The 22,962-nt window shown below is 41.8% G+C and overlaps 1 protein-coding gene across 1 annotated transcript in view; it reads right to left on the reverse strand.

Moving 5' to 3' along the window:
* Positions 1–22,962, reverse strand: part of LOC126299103 (uncharacterized) — a 193,857-nt gene that overhangs the window by 78,349 nt on the left and 92,546 nt on the right. Inside the window, exon 2 of the mRNA XM_049990776.1 lies at positions 21,995–22,045. Within this exon, the coding sequence (XP_049846733.1) occupies positions 21,995–22,045 (51 nt within the window). The remainder of the gene's footprint in view (positions 1–21,994; positions 22,046–22,962) is intronic.

The following is a 22,962-nucleotide window of genomic DNA, read 5'->3' on the forward strand; positions in this document are numbered from 1 at the left end:
GTGAAGCAGCGCTTGGCACACAGATCGTTCGCCATCTATCAGTTTTTGGAACTTTTCTCCACGATACGATACTATACTATACTCTGGACAAATCATGAGACATGCAACAGTACCGAGAACACAATAGCTCTGTAAACACCTTGTGTGAAAATTTGGCACTTAGAACGTAATGAACGTTGTCTCCACTGCCCCACTGCCGTCACAACCAATATATTTAAAAATAAATGCGGGGATACAAATCTGTACTGCGGATCTATATGATTTTTTAAAATGACTTAGCAGTCTGACAATCAAATCCAAAGGAGATTATTTCGCTACTATGAGTACTGTACTCAAGTACTGTAATCATCAAAAACAACGAAATAGCAGTGAGACTTACGACAGAGTTTACCAATACAGACTACTATCTCAATAACTTTTGAAATTACTGTAGACTACAGGATGGATGGTGCTGACATTTTAGTTACACGTGCCTCCATTACTTGCAAATCAATACGATAGTGAAACAGCGATACATAAAAAAAATAAATCAAATAATTAGTATACTCTCCGATTCATTGTTTCATTGCTTTCACACAATATCTCTTAACCATTAATAAGTATCTTCCACAATAATTAGACTGATCCTTAAGAAAGCAATATAAATGGCTGAAACCAGTAACAGCTTTTGAACTCAATGAGAGTTATCTCGACAATCTCTGAGAAATTTGTCATCTAGCGATAATGATGAGGGTGCAGTTGAATAATTGTTTCTTAGAGGTCATTTTAAAGCATATATCACCTGATAACATTTCTGCCGGGTGTTGGGCCGTCTCCCACGCTCACGTCACTGACCTGTCTTTCGATGTTTAGCCGATTATTCCGATTTTTCTCCTTTCATTCCGTTCATACTCAACATCTGGTATTTCCGATGGTGACATCTCGGCTGTATGGGCTTTTTCACATTTATGTATTTATTGATTCGTCCTTGCGTCACGCGCCTGCCAAATTATACAATAAAGTTCTGTACCCTCATGTAAATTACCAAAGAATGCACGTCGTGACAAATCAGTACTCAGCTACATGATACAAAAATTAATAATGCAATTCAGAATCATTTTTACGTATTATTATGAAGTTAACAGTTTTCCCTACAGGGAGCAGTACAGACTAGACGCTACTTTTCTTTCTATAAATATTATACAGATTTCTCTGCAGTTTCAAATAAAAGTACAAGATTGTGCGGAACAAAATTCGTATCCGTGGAAATGGGAGGCTGTATCGTTGCATAATTTTCAGTCGATCCTCTATTCCGTGAACCCTTATTTTATTCACTGGGCGACAGTGCAGAGCTGCATAGGAAGCCTTCCGCAAGTAATACCTGAGTATTCCTTTCACTTGAGATGTAGCTCATCCAGCTGACGGGGGAAGAGTGTAAAGCGTAGCAGACTGTCACTGTAACATTGAATAAAAACCGCGGGGCTAATTGGCGTCCTTCATATTCACCAAGTGTGACAGAAAGATGCGATAGTGTTCTAGGAATGGAGAGCTTCCATTCGACTAAGAATTTAATACTATTACTAACTATTCCTAACGACAGCTTTTAAAAAGCTAACTAGCTACACATGAACACTGAAACCTACATGAAAATTTGATACAAAGTCTATGTTATTCTTTCATTCGTTTCGCACAAATGCATCTTAAGTAATCGACAAGTACAATGTTTGCTTAAAGGCAAAAACTATTCGAAAAAATATATAAAATAAATTTTAGACTACTTGCTACATATTGCTGAACTATTATTAGAACTGAATACTTTTATAAAATCAAATCCAAATGTTCACCTATTTTTGAGGTTGCAGTGGTATCAGCGCGCAATTGATAGATTTTTTTTTTTTTTTTGCAGCAACAGACTAGTCGCAAAGGAAGACTCAATGAGCGGGCGACTGAGACACTTAACGAATTTGCTTTTGTTTTGGTTACTGACTGCAATTTTGCCGACCGGAGTGTCCGTGCGGTTCTGGGCTTTACACTCTGGAGCCGAGCGACCTCTACAGACTCAGGCTCGAATCCTGCCTCGGGCATGGATGTGTGTGATGTCCTTAGGTTAGTTAGGTTTAAGTAGTTCTAAGTTCTAGGGGACTGATGACCACAGCAGTTGAGTCCCATAGTGCTCAAAGCCATTTTTAGACTACGTCTGACCACCACAAGCGCGGACAGCTGTATTGTGCACCAAGTACATCACAATCCTTTCACATATGTGCTTGCCATTCGAGCACAAATAATCAACTCCCTGCAACACACTGTCACCCCGACTGATGGTTCGGAGTCCAGCAGCAACTGCACTAGGGAATTACCGGCCCATGCGTGGTCTCCTGTCAATACCACAATGCCAACAGCCGCGTCTGGAGTGGTGGGTGGCATGGCTGGGAAGTATGGACTGCTGACGAGCAGCGTCACAGTATGTTGGTTCAAAAATGGCTCTGAGCACTATGGGACTTAACATCTGTGGTCATCAGTCCCCTAGAACTGATAACTACTTAAACCTAACTAACCTAAGGGCATCACACATATCCATGCCCGAGGCAGGATACGAACCTGCGACCGTAGCGGTCGCGCGGTTCCAGGCTGTAGCGCCTAGAATCGCTCGGCCACTTCGGCCGGCACAGTATGTTCAACGATGGATCTTTGTTCAGCATTATCTCGGATGACAGTCATCGAGTGTGAAGTCGACTTTGGGGGAGATCTTATTCTTCCAATGTTAGTCTTGGCGTCAAGGTGTGGAGAACCATTGGGCATGACTACGTCACGGCTGATAGGGGTTTAAGGAACCGACGGCACAACGGTCCGTTATGAACAACTTGTGACCTCTTGTGTTACCTCACATGCGACAGTATCGTGGCGTCATTTTTCAACAGGACCATACATGGCACGTGTGTCTATGAACTGCCAGCGTGATTTTGAGGTACACCTGCGGACAACAGAATTCCCAAATCTGTCCTCGACAGAATATGTATGAACCAGCTCGGACTTTCCAGTACTAGCATCCCAGATATTAACGACTAGATTTATCAGTTGCTGGCCATCTTGTCTCAGGAGAGCATATAACGGCCTTAGCTTTAAGACAGCCTTGCAAATGTAGCCAGTGCCGGCATCCAGGCAACGTCCATGGAGTGCAATATCATAATGGTAAGTGGGCTCATACTGCCAAGTTCTTTGTAAATTTGACTTGATTTTATAATTCTTGCAGTAATTTCGCATACCCACGCAACGTCGAATTTTCATTTTGTTTCCTCTTTTCCTTCTGGGTGTTTCACTTTTTTTATCAGGTAGTGTATGTAGTTATTGGTGTGACACCGATATCTACATGTAGCATGCACAAAGGAACCCCTCACCAAAAATACACCTGAGATGCGACACGAACCCGTGATCTCCGCCTTGCGATGCAGCAGCGCTACCCCGAGACTACGGAGGCCGGCCATTCTGACTTGGTACACAGCCTGGGGCTCTGCTCCGGAATTTGCATTCCGCCTTGAGACGCACTTCCGGCCGGCTTTCCTGTTTTGCAAGTTGATGGCGCGCCTCCTTCCTGCCACGGTCGACCACGTTTGTCGGCCAGCGGCCTTCCTTGACGTACCAGCCGTGCCCGGCGCCGCAGCAGACTGCGTCCCGTTCACTTCGAGGTTAATTGACGCGTAGCATTGTAGCGGCGTGGCTACTGACATTGACGGCTTTGGCCGTGGCCTTTGCAAAGAAGCAATCGAGCCTCTGCAACGGTGCACCTCTTGCAAGTAGGTGCGTTTGAACCTGAAGGCCCGCAAACTGGTCCCAACCAAAATATACTTTGTGCATTCAGCTGTCTCTCTTAAGGACATCATTTTTTGAATATTCCCCATTCTATAGAAAAAATGTAGTTGACACAAAACTGATGGCATTCTCTCTGTTCAAGGCCAAGAAACAACAACTTTTCTAGATTTCGAAGTGTGGAAAAGCATGTAGTGGTCATCAGTCCGAAGGCTGGTTTAATGCAGATCTCCAAGCTAGTCTATACTGCATAGGCCTATTCATCCCAGCCTAAATACAAAATCCTACATCCGTTTCAGCCGGCTTATTGTATTCAATGCCTATCTCCTCCTACAATTTTTACCCCAAAACTTTCTTCCATTACCATATCGACAATTCCACGAAACCTCATGATGTCCCGAGCACGAGCCATGAAATTCTTTTTTCCTCAGGCCGATTCTGTACCCCCTCAATTTTTATTCGATGTGCCCATCTAATCTTCAGCGTTCTTCTGTCGTACCTCATTTCAAATGCTTCTTTTCTCTTCCTATCTGTACTGCTAATCGTTCACGTTTCACTTCCATAGAAGGCTACACTCCTGACAAGCGCCTTGAGGAAATACTCCCAAACACTTAAATCTATATTTGATATTAATAAATTAATCTTTTTCAGAAATTATTTTCTTGCTACTGGCAGTTTTCGTCTTATATCCTCTACTTCGGCCATGATCAGTTACTTAACTTCTTAATTATCAAAACTCATTACTACCTTCAGTTTCTTAATCTATACCTCCAGAACAGCCTGATTTAGTTCTACTACAGTCCATTACCCCCGATTTCCTTTACACCATGATCAATGTAAAGACTGCATATTTTCAGGAAGTGGAAATAACCCGTCTTACTTCCTTCGCAAACACGGTTTCCCTTTCATGTCCTTTACTCTCCTAACTGCAGTCTGGTTCCTGTACCTAGTTCTAAACAATCTTATTCTCGATGTATTTTATCCCTGTATTTTTATCTACGAGTATACTCCACTCTACATTGTCAAAAACTATCTAAATCTACAAATACAATAAACGTAGGGTTGCCTTTCTTCAACCAGTCTTCTAAGGTAATTCGTAGGGTAAATACTGTCTCGCATGTTCTCACATTTCTCCGGAATCCAAGCTGATCTTCCTCACGTCTTCCGTAAATAATTCGTGTCAATATTTTGCAAGTATGACTTCTTAAACGGATGGTTCGGTAGTATTCACACCTGTCGGCTCCGCCTTGCTTAGAAATTTGAATTATTACACTCTCCTTTAAGTCTGAAGGTATACCGCCCGTCTCGTATCCTGCACGGCCGATTAAATAATTTTATCATGGCTGGCTCTTCCAAGGGTCTCAATAATTCTGTGAGAACGCCGTCTACTCCAGGGGCCTCGCTTCAACTTAGGTCGTCTAATGATCTGCCAAATTATTCTCGCAATATGGAATCTTCCAGTCAGTCATCTTCAACTACTTCCTCTTCTACAACATCACACTGAAGTTCGTTTCCCTTGTACATACCCTCTATGTATTTCTTCCACCTTTCTGGTTTTCCTTCTTTCTTAACTACTTGCTTCCCAGCTATGTTCTTGACATTTATACAGCTGTTTCTTTTCTCTATTTCCACCGAATTACGGCCTTTTTCTTACTAAATACGAAGAAGGGATCAAATTCGTGTAATGCCGATTTAACACTTAACTGCAAAGAGGCAACAAATAGTGAAACACCGAAAATCCTTTAATGGTTTCAAGACACGTGTTTACCTGTGATGTGGAAAATGTAGTTTTTATTGGAGAAATTCGGAAACTGAACAAAATCGATGCAGTATGGTGTAATTTATGGGACACTGCGGTTAATTTATACGTCAGTAGCTTGTTAATCTTCATAGATTATAATGCACCAAAACATGACGTTCATAAAATGAGTGAGTAGTCATTCTGCGCTAACAAATTTGGGCCCTTCCTTCGCTTCAACCAAGACTCAGTCTTACTGCGAATTTGTGCCATGTAATCAGTAAGAAAGGAGTAAGTATAATCAGAGACGAAATAGACTAAGTTTAATCTTTGCCCAGGAGCTGCTGAGGACAACTGCTCTCAAAATAATGACCACTTTGTTTTATCTGCGGACAAACTTGTGTGCATGTGCTGTAGTGGACGTTTCTGCAGTGCATGTGCATGGTAGACCCGTACGAGCATGGTTGTTGCCGGTAAGACCGTTAGGTTCGAGTCCGTCAGCTATACCGTTTAAATCTGTGTGAACTTTTACTCCGACTTGTTTTTTTCCTTGATTTATTTATTTATTTTTTATTTATTTCTTTGTGTCTAGATTGCTAAGTGAGAGACTGGGGCGAGTCCTTGATCGGCACTTTGTCATCACTTCTTTAACAATAGACATTTTTTTATTGAGAAGAGCCAGTTTGAACCGTGACCATGTTTCGGAATACAAGTAAACTTATAAGTCCACCTTTAACCCCCCCCCCCCCCCCCCCCTAGATAGCTCAGTTCATATATCTGAGTAAGTAAGTGTACACCTCCAACAGGCCCGTAACTTGCTGAACAGTGAGTTGTTGAAATAACCATCGACTGCTTTGCTTTACTTTTTAATGATACTCTGATTATTGTATAATAAGGTCGATTACAATAGATATTTGCTACAAAAAAGCACTTTTACACTGAAGTAAAATGATTACTCATGTTGATAAATCTAACTGGTGACGCTTCGGAAAGCTACGCCCTCGGAAGAGATGTTGCGAGAAGGTGAAAAAGGTTGCTTAGCTGCCCTGTCCTGGCCCAATTTAAGAAAAAATTGGTAGCATTCTACTTAAATATGGCATCCAGTGCACTCAGTTCCGACCACCAAAGATAATTTTTCTACTTTTTGGTGTTAAAGACTATCTTGCCCCTATAAACCTAGTTGAACACTTCATTATGTGCCAAAGCGGCATCTTGTACACGAGACAAGTCATTAGGGGAGAAGCGAGAGAGATCAGCGATGCAGCTGACAAAGCATCACGTAAATCAGCTATCGCTGAGCACTGCCCGAACTATTACCGTGAGATGAGATACCTAAAGCTTCATATAGTGGTGCAAGAACAGCGTATTTAACGAGCCAAATAAAGTTAGGGTTTCGGGACGAAGAATTCAATTTAAAGAAGGCTTGAAAACCGGTACTAAATTCCATAATACCTCGCCGGCTACCTAATGAATTAAAGCTCGAAAACATCGAATGGAACATCCATTAAATGAAATGACAGCATTATGTTAAAATACACAAAACTGCGTCAAAGCATAGAGGCGGCGCCGGAACTAACTCTGTTCGACATGCGAGTGCGACACCCACAATGCCTTAAGAAAATCTTTTTTAGGTCCAGCCAGCGAGTTTAGAAAAAACACCCACGCGCAACATCTATGGATGGTAAGTAGGCCAGTCGTCTAAATATTGCGTGTAGCAACAGAACAGTTAATGCTAGAAACCGGAATACAAGCTATGAGTCACAACGAGAAAAATATTTCCATTCTGGGTCAAGTAAATCTAGGATTCCTAAGTTAACTAATAAAGGGGGAAATTTTATGCTCTACAACTGGAAGATAGGCCAGGTTGAGCAGATACGAATACAAGGCTGAATTATTCGCAAAACTAAATTTTATATAGAAACTAGCCTTCTTTAAAGCCCACAGCATTTTAAATGCAGAAACTATTAATTTGCTAATTAGAGCAAACAGACGTTCCGTTTTTGCAGCAATTTAGTGGTCTCTCTAAAGAAGGAAGACGCGTGTGAGCGGCTAGACAAAACATTTTGTCTTTCTACATTTTCTAAACCACACCAGGCGAGTGCTTACGTTAATATAATACCTATCAAATATCTGCGTTCATCTTTGTTCAACAGACTTGAGACCTCGACATCGTCGGTGTATTCAAATTTTACATGAAAACTATTACAATACTTCTTAGTTATTACAATTAAGAGAAGTCGCATCTGTTTAGCTTTCTTAGAAACATTAAAATATGTGTAAATACTTGTACTTAGATGCAGTCAGTATAAATATGTCAGATATGGGAGGGAAAACACTTGTATGGCTTAATTTCTGCCACGACAGAGCTTAATAGAGTTAAGCAGCAACGATATTTCATACGACGGACAGCTTAAGTATTGAGGACATTCTTTTCTCGATGCATTGGAACTCCGTGGAACGTGGCAGTAAGCACAACTTATACGGTTGCCAACACGAATAGGAAGCCAGAAGAGATTTACTGAAGCCGTAATTCAAGTTGAGGATCCGGAGGAAACCGAAAGCCGTACGAGCGCCATGGCGGTGCAAGAGAACATTGGGTGCCGGTGTGTAAACTGCTGTCGAAAGAAAACCGGTCGGCTACAGCTCACTGCTTTACTGCGCCTCCACCCTCCCACTCCAGAGCCAGTGACCTAGTACTGAGCCAGCAACCGTCTGTATGCACTCCATACCACGTTTTTGAGCCGCTTATCTCAAGAATATGAGGGGGACTAACTCCATCCTACCGAGTCCTTATGCAGTCTGGGAAATGTGAGAAGTACTCTGCTAATGACGAGGTCTCTTAAGGTTAAAAGGCACATTTACAGAGGTAGTTCTTTTTATGTCTATGAACTTCGTTCAGTTATTTTTTTAATAACGCTGGCATTGAACTTGCCGGCAGATGACAGTCTTCGTCTTTTTTTTTACACAGCCAGCAGCTTTCAGCAACTAGTTTCATTGTCACTCCTTTCGACTGTTATCTGGAAGAGCAAATAACGAATTGGAGCACAAAAATTAGTGCTCTTTTTAAAAAAAAATCCAATTTATCAGTAAGAATCGTGCACCGGTAGCGAAGTGAGGGCAGGTTTGGAACTTGCTGCCGGACAAATACTCTGCCAGGCCAGGACTCTGGACCCAGAACCTTGTCTTTCTGAAACGAGCCACGACTCACGACCCACCTTGATGGCTGTACTCCCGCCACTATATCTCTCCTACATTCTGAACTTTGTAGATAAGTGATCAATAGTATCCAAACAGCTATTAGTGGACATTGTACGGGATGTGTCCACCCTTCATCTTTAAGACGGCTTCAGTTCTGCTGAGGACATATTCAGTGAGATGTCAATGTCTGGTGGAATAGACCATTCTTCACCAAAAGCGAAGGTAGTGATTTAGAACGCTGGGGTCTGCAGAGAATAATAATTTATATGTCATTCCAAAGCCCTTTCATTGAGTTTAGGACGAGTCTTTGCGCAGCCCAGTCCATTTCAGAAACGTTACTATCCACAAATCGTTGCCTCACAGATGCCGTTTTATGACAGGATTCATTGTCATGCTAATACAATCAATCATCTTTTCCGAGTTGTTCCTCTTCTGTACGCCGTACACTGTGTTCATATCCGTCCACATTTATAGTTTTCTCTAGTGCTGTAATCACGATGAACACACCCATGCCGTACCACCACCACCACCACCACCACCACCACCACCACCACCACCACCACCACCACCACCACCACCACCACTTCACTGTTGGGACTACTCATGATAGGTAAACATTTTCCAGTCGTTCATCAGATCCAAAACCTTTCATTGCATTGTCACAGGGCATACTACGATTCATCACTTATCACTCGTTCCCAGTCATCCTCGGTCCAATGCCGTCGTTCTGAGTTGTTCGACCATTGCACCCCATTCTTTTAACTCCCTACACACATTCATCAAGCTATGTGGACCGCTAGTGGCACTTTGGAGCTCACGAGTTTCAGCCCTTGAGGGATGGACTGCCATTCCTCCACAGACATTCAGACACCTCATTGATAGTGTCCCCAGCAGAATTCAAGCCTTTATAAAGGCGAAGGATGGACATACCCCATATGAATGTCCACTAATAGATAATGGATACTTTTTCTTAAATAGTATGTCACTAGCAACAGCTCACACTTACTTTTCACCGTTTGAGTATTTGTTCACTCTGATACTAGGCATAATATCCGTTATTGATTGAATACACGATTGGCGACCAGTCACTAGAAACCGTCTTACGCCTAAGAGTGTGTCGTGAGCGATTTAATATAGATCGTCAGCGGAAGACTAGTTTTATTAATAGCGGTTGCCGGACACAGTGAACCTAGTAATCTTGAGGAAATTATATTTAAGAATGAATTAGCTTACAGAACATCCCTACGACCACCTCATACCGCTCTTCAGTATGTTATGCATACCCGATGGGATAGGGGAGATACAAAAGCGTGCAACACATTTCTTATTTTAGCAAGCGCAGGAGTGCCACGGAGATGCCCCAACAACTCTAGTGGAGGATGCTCCAAATTCTGAATATGACACTGCAGATTCCTATTAAAACGCAAGATCGCCCATTCAGAGAGCAGTAGAGGAACTTACTAATTCTATTTGTTACTCCTCGAGAAATAAATTACGATTGTAAAACAAGACATCTTCGAGCCGCTAGGGAGGGCTGTTTACAGTCGTTCATCCCATGCGCGATTAGCAAATGGACAGCAGAGAAGGAGAAACTATAATGGCACGCGTAGCACCCTTCGCCACTGATCTTCAGGAGGTTGGCAGAGTGTAGGGCCGTAAACTGTAGCAAACACATTCACAGGTGGTGCGTATTACCTGCGCTGTTGCCATTTCAGAGGGACAGCTGTAGATTATACGCGAGTAGTCACCACCCCATTTTCTACACATCGTGAGTCAGCACCTTGCCGCAACGTTTCATATGCGATGGATTGGTCGAGGAAGTCTGGTTGTATAGTCTCCTTCACTGGGCCAGAGTCCGTTTTAACTTTGGCTGTGGAGAAATCTGAAGGTATCGTTTTATGCGCAGCCCATCGGTGATGTGCAAACGTTACAGAACACTGCGATAAATGCATGTTACTCAATTAGAATATAGCCAGGTGTATTTGAAGGAGTGTGATTCACTGTGGGGATGTGTGATAACCACATGCAGCAGTGTCTTTAGTGTGTACCTCTACGTAACAGACGGATGGGAATGAAGTCAGTTTGGCGCGTATCTCAACATGTGTGTCTCCAGACACATAATTACAGGAACCTTCCTGCTACTTTTGACCAATTTTACCTTCTGTAGAAACATGAGACTTTAACATTCCGTATGGCGTTAATGTTGCAGCCTGTGGCTCCCTGTAACTTTTGGTACTTCAACATTAGAAGCTGAGTTGCCAGCGTGGGTGACTGCCATGCGGGGGACCCAGGTTCGATTCACGGCATTTCCAGGGATTTTTCTTTGGTGGGAGAAGTGAAACGGGGTGCACTCAGCCTAATGAGGCCAACTGAGGAGCTACTTGACCAAGTAGCAGCTGTTCCAAGGTCAAGAAACCCGAGAACGACCTGGAGGACGGTATGCTGACTACTTACCCCTCCATACCCCATATAATGATGCCATAGGCAGAGGATGACTTGACGGCTGGTCGGGACCGATTGCCCTGCCTATGGCCAGAGCGCGGAAAATCCAGAACTAATGGACTCCATATGCTTTCTTGAATACTATTAGACAAACACTGGACAAATTAGTCTCTCAGAATTTGCAGATCGTACCTACTAAACAGTCGAGGCGCATGAAAGGGAAGCAGTGGTTCAGTAGGGAGTGAGAGAGGGATGTAGCCTATCCACAGTGTTATTCAATCTGTACATTGAGCGAACAGTACAGGAAACTCAAGACAAATTTGGAGTATGAATTAAAATCCATGGAGAAGAAGTAAAAGCTTTGAGATTTGCCGACGACATTGTAATTCTGTCAGAGACAGCAAAGGGCCTCGAAGAGCAACTGAACGGAGTGGACGGTGTCTTGAAAGAAGGATATAAGATGAACATCAACAAAAGAAAAGCGATAATAATGGAATGTAGTCTAATTAAATTAGGTTACGCCGAGGGAATTATATTAGGAAATGAGGTTCAAATGGCTCTGAGCACTTTGGGACTTAACATCTGAGGCCATCAGTCCCCTAGACTTAGAACTACTTAAACCTAACTAACCTAAGGACATCACACACATCCACGCGCGAGGTAGGATTCGAATCTGTTACCGTAGCAGCAGCGCGGTTCCGGACTGAAGCGCCTAGAACCGCTGGGCCACAACGGCCGGCAGGAAATGAGGCACTTAAAGTAGATTAGTTTTGCTGTTTGATGGCCAAAGTAGAGAGGATATAAAATGTAGACTGGCTATGGCAAGGAAAGCGTTTCTGAAGAAGAGAAATTTGTAAGCATCGAGTATAGATTGAAATGTTAGGAAGTTTTTTCTGAAAATACTTGTATGGAGTGTAGCCATGTATGGAATTGAAACATGGGCGATAAACAGTGTAGACAGGAAGAGAATAGAAACTTTCGAAATGTAGTGCCACAGACTAATGCTAAAAATCAGACGGGGGAGGTCACGTAACTAATGAGGGGGTACTGATTAGAATTGGGGAGAAAAGGAAATTGTGGCAGAACTTGACTAGAAGAAGGGATCGGTTGGTAGAACACGTTCTGAGGTTTCAAGGGAGCAGCAATTTAGTATTGGAGGGAAGCGTGGATGCTAAAGATCGTAGAGGGAGACCAAGAGATGAATACACTAAGCACATTCAGAAGGATGTAGGTTGTAGTAGTTATTCGGAGATTAAGAGGCTTGCACATGAACGAGTAGTATGAAGAGCTGCATCAAACCAGTCTCTGGACCGAAGACCACAACAACAACCAAATTTAAAGTTTATTATAATTTTGAAACAGAATAGCTGGTCGAGATACTGAAGTGTTTAAAAAATTAACATTGAAACGCAGCGCTTTCACTAAACTACAGAAATGGCAGTTCTCACCAACACCACCATATTATCTCAGTCTAGTAGTTACCAATAAAGTTTTTAGAAATTGACTGAGCATTGCGTAACTAATACTGCTTCTATTGTAAATTATGTATAATCACGCTGTTGCTCTAAACAGCCACGAAATCTAATGTACAATTGCTTATCTTCATACTGTAGGTGCGCTAGAAATACTCCTGACTGTTCGCTGTACTCTGGAACTTGTGCAGTCCTGGGGCTCTTTTCTATTTTCCTAGGACATGCACAAGAATTTCAGCTCATACTGCGAAAGTTTTACTTTATGTTCAACTTAACTTATTCAATTACAGACCTGCAAGCGCGTTAACTCATTCGGAATAGTTTTTACTGACATTACGTCTAAATAAAATGCAAATGTGATTACGACACCAATTTAATATTTTGATATTTCCTTCACGTTAGTCAAAAGACACGAAGCGTTATAATGTATGGCAAGTAACAAAAAATTCAAAGAAAGAAAAGGTGACCTTAAAGGTCACAGCTCATGCTCTCCTGAGCAAGCTGTTAAACGATTGAGAGATAGAGGCAGTTTAAGTACAATTGAAGCCCCGACTTAAATGAAGTTATTTCTCAGATAATTCAACTATTCAAAATTTACTGGTACTGTTTCTGCAGCCGTTGCGATCTTTTTCACTGGGATGTACACATTTCCTTACGATCACTAACTGCATCATGCTTATTCAGAGAAGTCGTTTGACTCGTGTTTAATCCTGGCCGCAGGTGCTGTAATAGATAATTAGTGACTAGATTAGCTGGAGTGGGTTTCTGGCACTATCATACAACAGTCTGTTCGGCATACATGTAATAGTGTTTCTGCAGTTTTCTTTTGGCCGTCACACTATGCAAGCGTTTCGCCATCGCAAACTGATGTAGGATATCCTCTTCCACTGGTCGCGGCTATAGTTAACAAACCATGCCATTACACTTCACAGAAAAACAGTAACAGACCTCGACTCTCAGCCCGATCAAATTAATCTTTATTTTGATCACCCTTCCATCATGGCCTTTTCTTCTTAGCTTTAAGATGACATTACTGCCATTTTCAAGGCGTACACGCCGAAATGTTTGCAAACAAGAAATCCAACGAAATAATTCTAATTTTAGGTAAAAGCTATTCAACATAAAATTTTTCCTTTAAGATACGAAATTATGGCATGTTTTCGGGACTAAGTGCTCCATGAATGTGGCTTGCTGCGAACAGTCACATACGGTGCCAAGTAGGAGTTGCTTAAGATCAGTTAGGAACGATTTGTTCATTTCGTCTGCAATGAATTCGAAAGATTTAACAACAGCAGTGGAACATCTCTATACATTCCTGAATGGAAAAAATGGTCACGTTACTTTCCAGTAAGTCTTTAGTGCACTTATGCAAATAAATAACCGAACAGGAAAATCGTTTTACAATAGCTATAACACTGGTTCTATTAATTTACCCAGAAGGCTTGTGTGAATAACGTTGTCTATAGTTCAATAATCTTCAGTTATAACACTATTATGGGTCTGGATACAGCGTCTTTCTTCATTAATCTTAGAGGCCGTAAACATTTAATAATAAGAAAGAATTTCTCAGAATTCTTTCAAGACTGAATAACAACGTTCTCAACGATTTGTTTGCTCTTACTTACTACCATTAATTTAAAATTTATTACGTAAACGTCACGATATTCGGGAAAAAAAGCATATCCAAAACGAAGCTTGGAACGTCAGCGCATATTTTCCAGTTTGACAGCTTTTACTCTGGACTAAATGAGACTCCAAGGATTTTTTTAAAACTATTTGTCACAGGAACTATAAATGGTCAGTTCACCTTTGCTCGAGTACCAGCGACACTGTTTTTCGTTGCATATAATTTTTTTAGGAAATATTGTGAACTCTGGGAATATGAGAATGAATATTACACGTACGTAATATGATCTACCACAAACTGGTAATCATGTCTGAATATATTGAATAACCGTCGAGTCAAGTAACACCAAACCCTTATTAAAGTGAAAGGTTACTGAAGTGCAGCGTAGATTTCTTTCACAGTGTCAAAAACGGACTATCCTCCTTCCCAAGGAGGTTGTGTTCACTAACTTACTACTACTACTACTACTACTACTACTACTACTACTACTACAAGTCTTCATGCAATAGTACTTGCAGCTTACACGAAAAACTAATTATCAGCTACTTATGTACGCTATCCAGCAAACCATAGCACGCGAACAGATGAAAACGAGAATAAGAAGTTTTAAGCTGTGTCAGGTCTGATGATTTTACCCTAACTGACTGCGAAACCCGTCTGGTCTAAATGGTCTAAATCACTAGTATGACGCCATGCTTTTTAGCACAGAACGCATCAAAATTCTTCGTTAACTGACTAAAAAAAGTAACACAAGATGAAAAATCATTAATAACATTCACTCACACTGTCATGCTTTTCTATATTTTACAGCTTTATGCAGCCTCTTCAGAGATGAAATTGTGTCGAGACACCAATTTTGGCTATACATACATTTTGAAAGCGCTTAATGACGTAAGCGTGTTACGTAATTCCTTTAAGAATGCGGTTTAGTAAGATTCAAGACACCGTAACAGTTAAGAATAGTAGTATGAAGCTGCATTAAAAAAAAAAAAATATTTCGCTTGAAAATCGGAGTCAAACGATGAATTAAACGATGGTCTTTCGAGGTGACTCAGAAACTATACTGCGGTTTCACGAAAGGTAAGATTCAATCCGTACGCAATAGGAATTGCGTTCTAGCGCAGCGATAATAAAAGTACTCGGGACAATCGGCTTCACGTGTATTTCGGCTCTCGCAACATCGCTGTCCCGTTGTAAAACTCTGGCAAAGAGAAACGCGAAGGCATCTAACGAAGTGACGCAAGCAACATGCAAGAGGCAAACCGTGGTAACCTCTTGCTGAAAGTTTTTTCCAGGAAACATTTGGACTGACTAGTCTGTCGATTGGTCCACTACATACTTCTGCAGACAGCGCGAACCTATTCCGGATAAGCAATCTGCAAGTCCCCATCCTGTCATCCAGAGAGATATTTGCTGATTCCTTTAATGTCAGCACTCGAATGTTAGGAGCCTCCGAAGAACCCCCAAGTGCCTAGTTTCTCGTATTCCTATGCAAAATAGCACAGGAACTTTTTTGAATTTGCATATTTATAATCCCCGATTCGAACACCTCGCTACACATTTCTAGAACATGTATTGTCTGACAGACAGTGGCTGTTATGGTTATAACTCTGATATACGTTCGTATAATAAACGGTTATTTCATTTCCTAGAGATTTCTTTCCTGTCCTGCGCTTGGTATCATATTTGCGCTACGTCATTAGCAGGATGACGCTATATTGTATAACCAACGTTCGACAACAATTTTTATTTATGCTTTATACTCTCGTGATTAATTTTTAAGAGCAATAGCAGTTACTGTGATGTATACAATACAGTTACTTTTCTTTAGCCCCAAAACTCCAAGCAGAGGCAAAGTAGTATCGTAAATGTGAATTTAACACTTGCATAAAGGCAGTTCGGCATTCTCAGAATGTGATATCAAACGTGTGGCTATATAGCAGACATATTACAATGTATGTGATCCATCAACATCTAAAATATATTCTAATAACCAGATGTATCGATTGCGTAATGTGCTGCAAAACTTTACTACTAGATCTACCACAAAACAAGCTTTACGAAATCTAATCAAGGAGAATAACTGCCCCACACGTAACGCTCATAACTATTCAAGATCCATGACAGTTAATTTGATGCATTTCGTACACACCAGATACATTTTGCAAACTTAAGTCCGCTGAAAGTTGTTTCATTACAGAGTGAAGACTTCAGCTGGGCTACAGTAAGGAAAGAAAAACAGATCATAGTAATCAAGGAATCATCCCGGTTCTATTCATTCTTGCTTTGCCATTGGGGGGGGGGGGGGGGGGGGGGCAGAGGAGGGGGCGGGTGGAGAGGGGAGGAAGAGGGTGAGGGTGACTTGAGGGGAGGAAGCACAAAAAATCCGGATGGAGGTGGGGTTGAATGAGTCTCCGCTTTAACAAAAGCAGCATTTTAACACACTAGCCATTTTTTATTATTCTCTCTTGATAGTATGTCTCGGGCTAAATAGAATATCTGGTACGTGTTAGAGTGGTCCTATAGCAGTTTAAAAGCACTTGCGAGTTTGTGCAGGAATTCTGGAAGTCCGTACAGATGTTCGGTTCAGTTCAGAAGCTGGGAATTTTGGGGCCAGGGAAGTAGTTTTGAAACGTTGAACGCTTTGTTGCAGACATTCGATGACACTTTTAGCCATGCGACAGGAGACAACGTCTTGCTGCAAAATTCCGTTCTCAGGAAAGACTACATGAAGAGCAAAGCCTCACATCTTAATGTTATAGGAAATACCATGAAAACATGCTGACCACAACGCTGTCGCAACGCGTTTAGTACTTCCCCTTCGGTTACGAGAGGCATTTTCTGAGATTCGTCGCTGCCACCCCAACTTCCATTCTTTATGTTAGGCAGAAATCGTGATCCGTCGGTCAAAAAGCAGTTATTTCCATACAGCCCGTTATCTATAGGATTTTGAGTCCCGCACACACAAGTGTTCGCTGACTTCTTTGACAGGAGTCGCTTTGCTCCGATTTATTCGAATGTTTACCTGATCCACCGTAGCATTCTGACTGACATACAGGCACCTACGTCATCAACATTACCAGAAGTAGATCTTTGAGCTCAGTTGTTTGTAGTATCACCACTGGTACCACTACTCCACTCACAGCACACTTTTACACAGAGATTCTCAGCTCTCAGATTTCATTGTTCCAAAAACACTGTCCCTTTCTCACGAAAGCCGGCGATTCTTTTTTTTTCACCTCTGATGAAATGATTTATTTACTAATGTCAGCAATGAGAAAATTTCTTACCGGCTGCCTGTCCGTCCCGTTTTAAGCTAATTTTTCTGCTGCACATCAAGTGCCGCAAATATAAGTGGTGGTTGTGGTGACTAGTGTTTAACGTCTCGTCGACAACGAGGTCATTAGAGACGGAGCGCAAGCTCGGGTTAGGGAAGGATTGGAAAGGAAATCGGCCGTGCCCTTTCATAGGAACCATCCCGGCATTTGCCTGAAACGATTTAGGGAAATCACGGAAAACCTAAATCAGGATGGCTGGAGACGGGATTGAACCGTCGTCCTCCCGAATGCGAGTCCAGTGTGCTAAGCAAATCTAAGTATATGCTGTAACCGTGAATATGGCCATAAGGGAATTCAGTTTAGTATGCAAGATTATATAAGTAGAAATAGTTAGGACTCGCCTTTTCTTTAAAGGGAAAGTAACGAAGGCAATTCCTCAGTGGAAATACCAAACGACGGTGAGGAAGATATAATGCTCGTAGGCAAAATAATATACTTTTCACCCACGGAAAGCTGAATGTTCTCTCATAAGATGGTATTTAAATTTTACTAAAAAATAGAAGACACAAATGTAATTTGTCGTATATATTTATTACTTCTCCTATTTGCTCTGAACAATAACGTACTAATCGTATGTTGACATCAGCTCACGTGGTCAACCATGCGACAACATAATGCTCATTGTACGTGACGAATGAAAATTTGATCAAGCAAGGTATGTATTGCTTTTTGTACGAACTTGTGCTAACTAAAAAAAAAAAATCTGGCAAACATGTCTATGATTATATCAATGCTACCAAAGATTGACCATCTCTTTAGAACACTGCGCGCAATCTTCAGTCATTCACTAGCGTCTGCTTTAAATGTCCCAAGACCTCGAATATTCCGTCTACAGAAACCTAATCTCACCTCGCGTTGAAGTTATGGTGCTGGGAATCGATTCGTTCATTGTCACGATTTGACTAGGACTATGGTACAAAGAGCACTACTGTGAGGTTTGGAAGGTAGGAGACTAGGTACTGGCAGAATAGAAGCTGTGAGGCTGGGTTGTGAGTCGTGCTTGGATTGCTCAGATGGTAGAGTACTTGCCCGCAAAAGATAAAGGTCCCGAGTTAGAGTCTCTGTCCGGTACACAGTTTTGATGTTCCAGGAAATGTCAGCACTAGGAAGGGTTCTACACTTGTGTGTTAGTACACATGAGTGGCTCGCTGACAAGAAATTGCCTCGCGAAGTGCTTCAATTAACGTTCCTTGCTTTCAGAAAGACCTTGGCGTTACTGCTTTATCGTTCTGGGGCTGTAATTCGACAGTCTAGAGTACAATCAACGACTGGACGTTATTTTTGAGATTTTGTTAGAGTTAATGATGGTATATTTTACTTTCTGGTTTCGAGGTGTCGGGTGCCTCCGTTACTATGCCAAACATTTTCCATGAAGAGCTTCGTTTCCATCAAGTGCTGCGCGCTGTGGTTTAGTGTACTTTCTCTGCTTAGTTTTAAATGTCAGATATTGTTTGTGTCACGCTCCTATTTATAGAAGAGTTCGAGTGTTTGCTACTCTATCTTACGTGTGTTTTTTACAGGTTCACTCCGCTACGCCGTAAAATCCATATTCCTGTAGTGTTTACGAGATGTGCCTGATGCGATAACTAGCGAAATAATGGACTGAGCTATTCCAAGTGTCGATTAAATCGCATTAGTTATCCCTGTTCATGTTCATGGATATCCTTACTTAGACTAACTTATTACACAGCTCTTGGATCACGATACAGATTGTAATATTGGTATTGTCCTAGCACATTTCACGGTAATATTCCAGACAGTCTCACATGCGAGGGGTCACACCGGCATGGGATGTGTTATACATACGGCTGTGTGGTCTGGATCGTCTTCAACAACAAGTATCAGACGTTTCATCTTTGATTGCGGGGGTTACAGTGCAGCTTTGGCTGGCGTCTTCCCTTGAGAGTATACCACTTTTTTTTACAGAGACTGTGTTAGCAGAGAGCAGCTAAGTGATATCTCTACCACACCACCACCACGTTTTTAGCGAGCTGAGGAAACACCTTTTTATAAACATGTTCGTGGACGTGTCAGTTATGCTAGACTTACTATCTGGTAACTTGACAGCTGTTTGGACCTGATTTCTCTGTTCAGTTTCTCCCACATCACTCTACAGTAACTTTTGAATACAGTTCAGCTGTTCAGTCTACATCGATATCATTAAACTATAAATTCTATTTCGCACTGAATTGTGGAGGAAGACATAGCTTTCTTTGAGCGGCACTGATATGACGAAATTTTATGGTTATTTGGACAAATTAGTTAATACGAGGTGTGATCAAAAAGTAATAGTAATATTTGTTTTTCTTAAAGAATCCTTATCAACCTCAACTTTGACCCCTCGAAAGTAATCCCCGCCACCAGATACAATACACATCTGTCAGCGTTTCTCCATTCTTGGAAGCACTTATGGAACTCACTAATCGTAATGGCGTTCAGTTCCTTCAGTGATCGTTTCTCTCTCATCAGTGGTGGCAAAATGACTTTCTTTCGTGATTCTCTTCAGTCTTGGCATTAGAAGTGACAAAGGGCCACGTCCGGCGAATAAGGTGGCTCAGGCAATGTAACGGTTTTGCTTTTGCCAAAAATTCACGAGCAGGCATTGAGATGAGAAAGGGAGCATTAGCGTGGTGCAATTTTGACTGGTTTTGCTACAGTTCTGATTGTTCGTGAGCGATTTGTACGCGACGTTTCTGGTCGAAGTTCAACCTCCGTCGTCGTCTCTGTCCTCTTTGAAACGTTTATACCACTCGTAAACTGTCTTAATCACAGCAGATTCGCCAAAAGCCACACATCATTTCGAATGCAGTGTTGCATTTTATTCGATTTCTGAAGCAAAATGTAATGCAAATTCTTTTACCCATTTTTACGTAAGTAAAAATTCGCCGAGCACTCTAAAACACGTATAAGCTTTTTGACTTAATAAATTAAATATTCCAAATAACTGAAAATGCAATCATACATCAGGAATACGTGTATCAACAAGATAAAAATATTTGGAAAATCTTATGTATAAAGCCCGTGAAACGAAAAAAATTCCGTTGCATTTTAATCACACATCGCATGAATACAAAAGACGTAACAGGTTGTACAGTGAACTGCACTCGGGAGGATCTGACTTCAATTCTCCATCTGACTATACAGATTCAGGTTTTTCGTTGTTTATCTAAATCACTGAAGGAAAATACCTGGTCGATTATTTTGAGAAAGACACTGCAGATTTCCTTACCCACCGCTATTCATCCTAAGGTTACGCATTCCGTCTTCTGACCCTCCGTCATGAACGACACAAACCCCTATCTCCGTCCCTTACTGCTGTCCTTTAAGACGATAGTACCCCGTTATCTTACGCCAGTTGTGGCGTAATGCTTTCCTATGGCCTAGTCAAAGACGAACATTTAATGACCACAATCCGCAACAAGGAAAGTTCTTTGCAGTTCCTTCTTAGATTTCACTAGTCGGCAGAGTGTGCGGCAGCATTGTCGGGCATGGCGTGCGCGCAGCAAGGCCGCCGCCCAAATTACGGAGAGGGGCGAGCAGGCCGGTATTAAGCGAGGCACGCGAGTACGGCGCCGTCGTTGCGCAACCCGCCTACTGTGGCGGGTCGTCTTTCTGGCGAGGCAAACACACAGTGCGCTGACGTCAGGCGGGCGACGGCCGGCTCCTAATTGCGAAAGCTTGCCTTACACAGAAAGCGCCAGCCGAGCCAAAGGAACCGCTCATTGTCACGAGCGCCACAGCCCTACGTAAACACCCTCAGCGGAAATAGCCACCTCGGCCGACCGTCACGGCTATTAGTCTCACTCGACGTTCTTTGTCCTTTTTTGTCGAAAGATGACTAACGCCTTGCATCTTTTTGACAAACGAAACAAAAGCCTTGGAAAGTAATTCAATATCGTTTGGTCACTTCGTGAGCAAAATTTCCCGGAACCGGCCTCAAACGTTCTTGAGCAAACTATGCTCCATAGCTGATGAGTTTGTGAAAGCTATGCTTGTGGTGAAGAAGGAATCCAAAAAGCGCACGGTGAATTTTAGGATCCTCTCTAAATCAGTGTCAAAATTGCAGGGACGAGAGCTTAGTAAGATTAGCGGACTTCATGAAATTTACGCACACATCTGTCCCCAACGAGAGAGCCATTTGTTCTGTTCTGTTTTATTGCTGTCGGTATTTTATTACTATGACACATGTATATGAAGTCTGAGAAATTACACACACACACACACACACACACACACACACACACACACACACGGAAACGTGATGACCGATATTTTTTTTTAAGACGAAATCGAAATGAGAAATATCGTTTTCGTATTTAGCATAAATTCTAAGAACACTAAGTCTAAACTGTAACCGTTTAAATAACTAAGTTAAATATTAGGAGTTGACACTCACCCTTTGGTTCCTTGCTTTGGTGGGCTCCGTCTCTTTCTCCGGTAGTTTGATCTGAAACAGGAAAAAAATTCTCATTAGCAGGGAACGACATGAATTACAAGACCCAAGTGGACTGTGTTGAATTCATTTCCTAAAGTAAAGAAAAGCAATAACGACAATTATTTGCGAATACTAGTGACCATCAAACGATCTACTTCGTTATTGGACATATAATTGTTCCTTCTTGAAGCAACATCCTCTTGTTCACTGCATCCGGTTGGTTCGTTTGTGTGTGTGTGTGTGTGTGTTTTTGTGTGTGTGTGTGTGTGTGTGTGTTTTTGTGTGTGTGTGTGTGTGTGTGTGTTTTTGTGTGTTTGTGTGTTTGTGTGTGTGTGTGTGTGTGTGTTTGTGTGTGTGTGTGTGTTTGTGTGTGTGTGTGTGTGTGTTTGTGTGTGTTTGTGTGTGTTTGTGTGTGTTTTTGTGTTTGTGTGTGTTTGTGTGTGTTTGTGTGTGTTTGTGTGTGTTTGTGTGTGTTTGTGTGTGTTTGTGTGTGTTTGTGTGTGTTTGTGTGTGTGTTTCATTTTATTTTATTTTCATTCATTCATTCTTGTGACATGATGATCTCATTTATTTCTACACTCCTTGATCTGCTCATTTATGAAGCCTTAGTTCTTGTCCGATTATTGTAGTTATTCTACAACCAGCTGACCATCTCTGCTGTTAAAACCTTTCTCACTAAAATTCCTCCAGCACTTAAGCGTTCGAGTTCCTAAACGCGTTGGTTTGTATTCCTCTTCCAACGCTATGCTCCGATGAGATTGACAGTGATTTTCATTCTTCTCTGTTTTTCCATAACTGTACAGGGAGTTCCAAAGCTTTAATATCCAAATGTTACAGGATTCTTAACCGAGTAACGGAGTACATCTACATCTACATTCATACTCCGCAAGCCACCCAACGGTGTGTGGCGGAGGGCACTTTACATGCCA

The sequence above is a fragment of the Schistocerca gregaria genome, chromosome X (assembly GCF_023897955.1).
Source record: "Schistocerca gregaria isolate iqSchGreg1 chromosome X, iqSchGreg1.2, whole genome shotgun sequence".
NCBI classification, from domain to species: domain Eukaryota; kingdom Metazoa; phylum Arthropoda; class Insecta; order Orthoptera; family Acrididae; genus Schistocerca; species Schistocerca gregaria.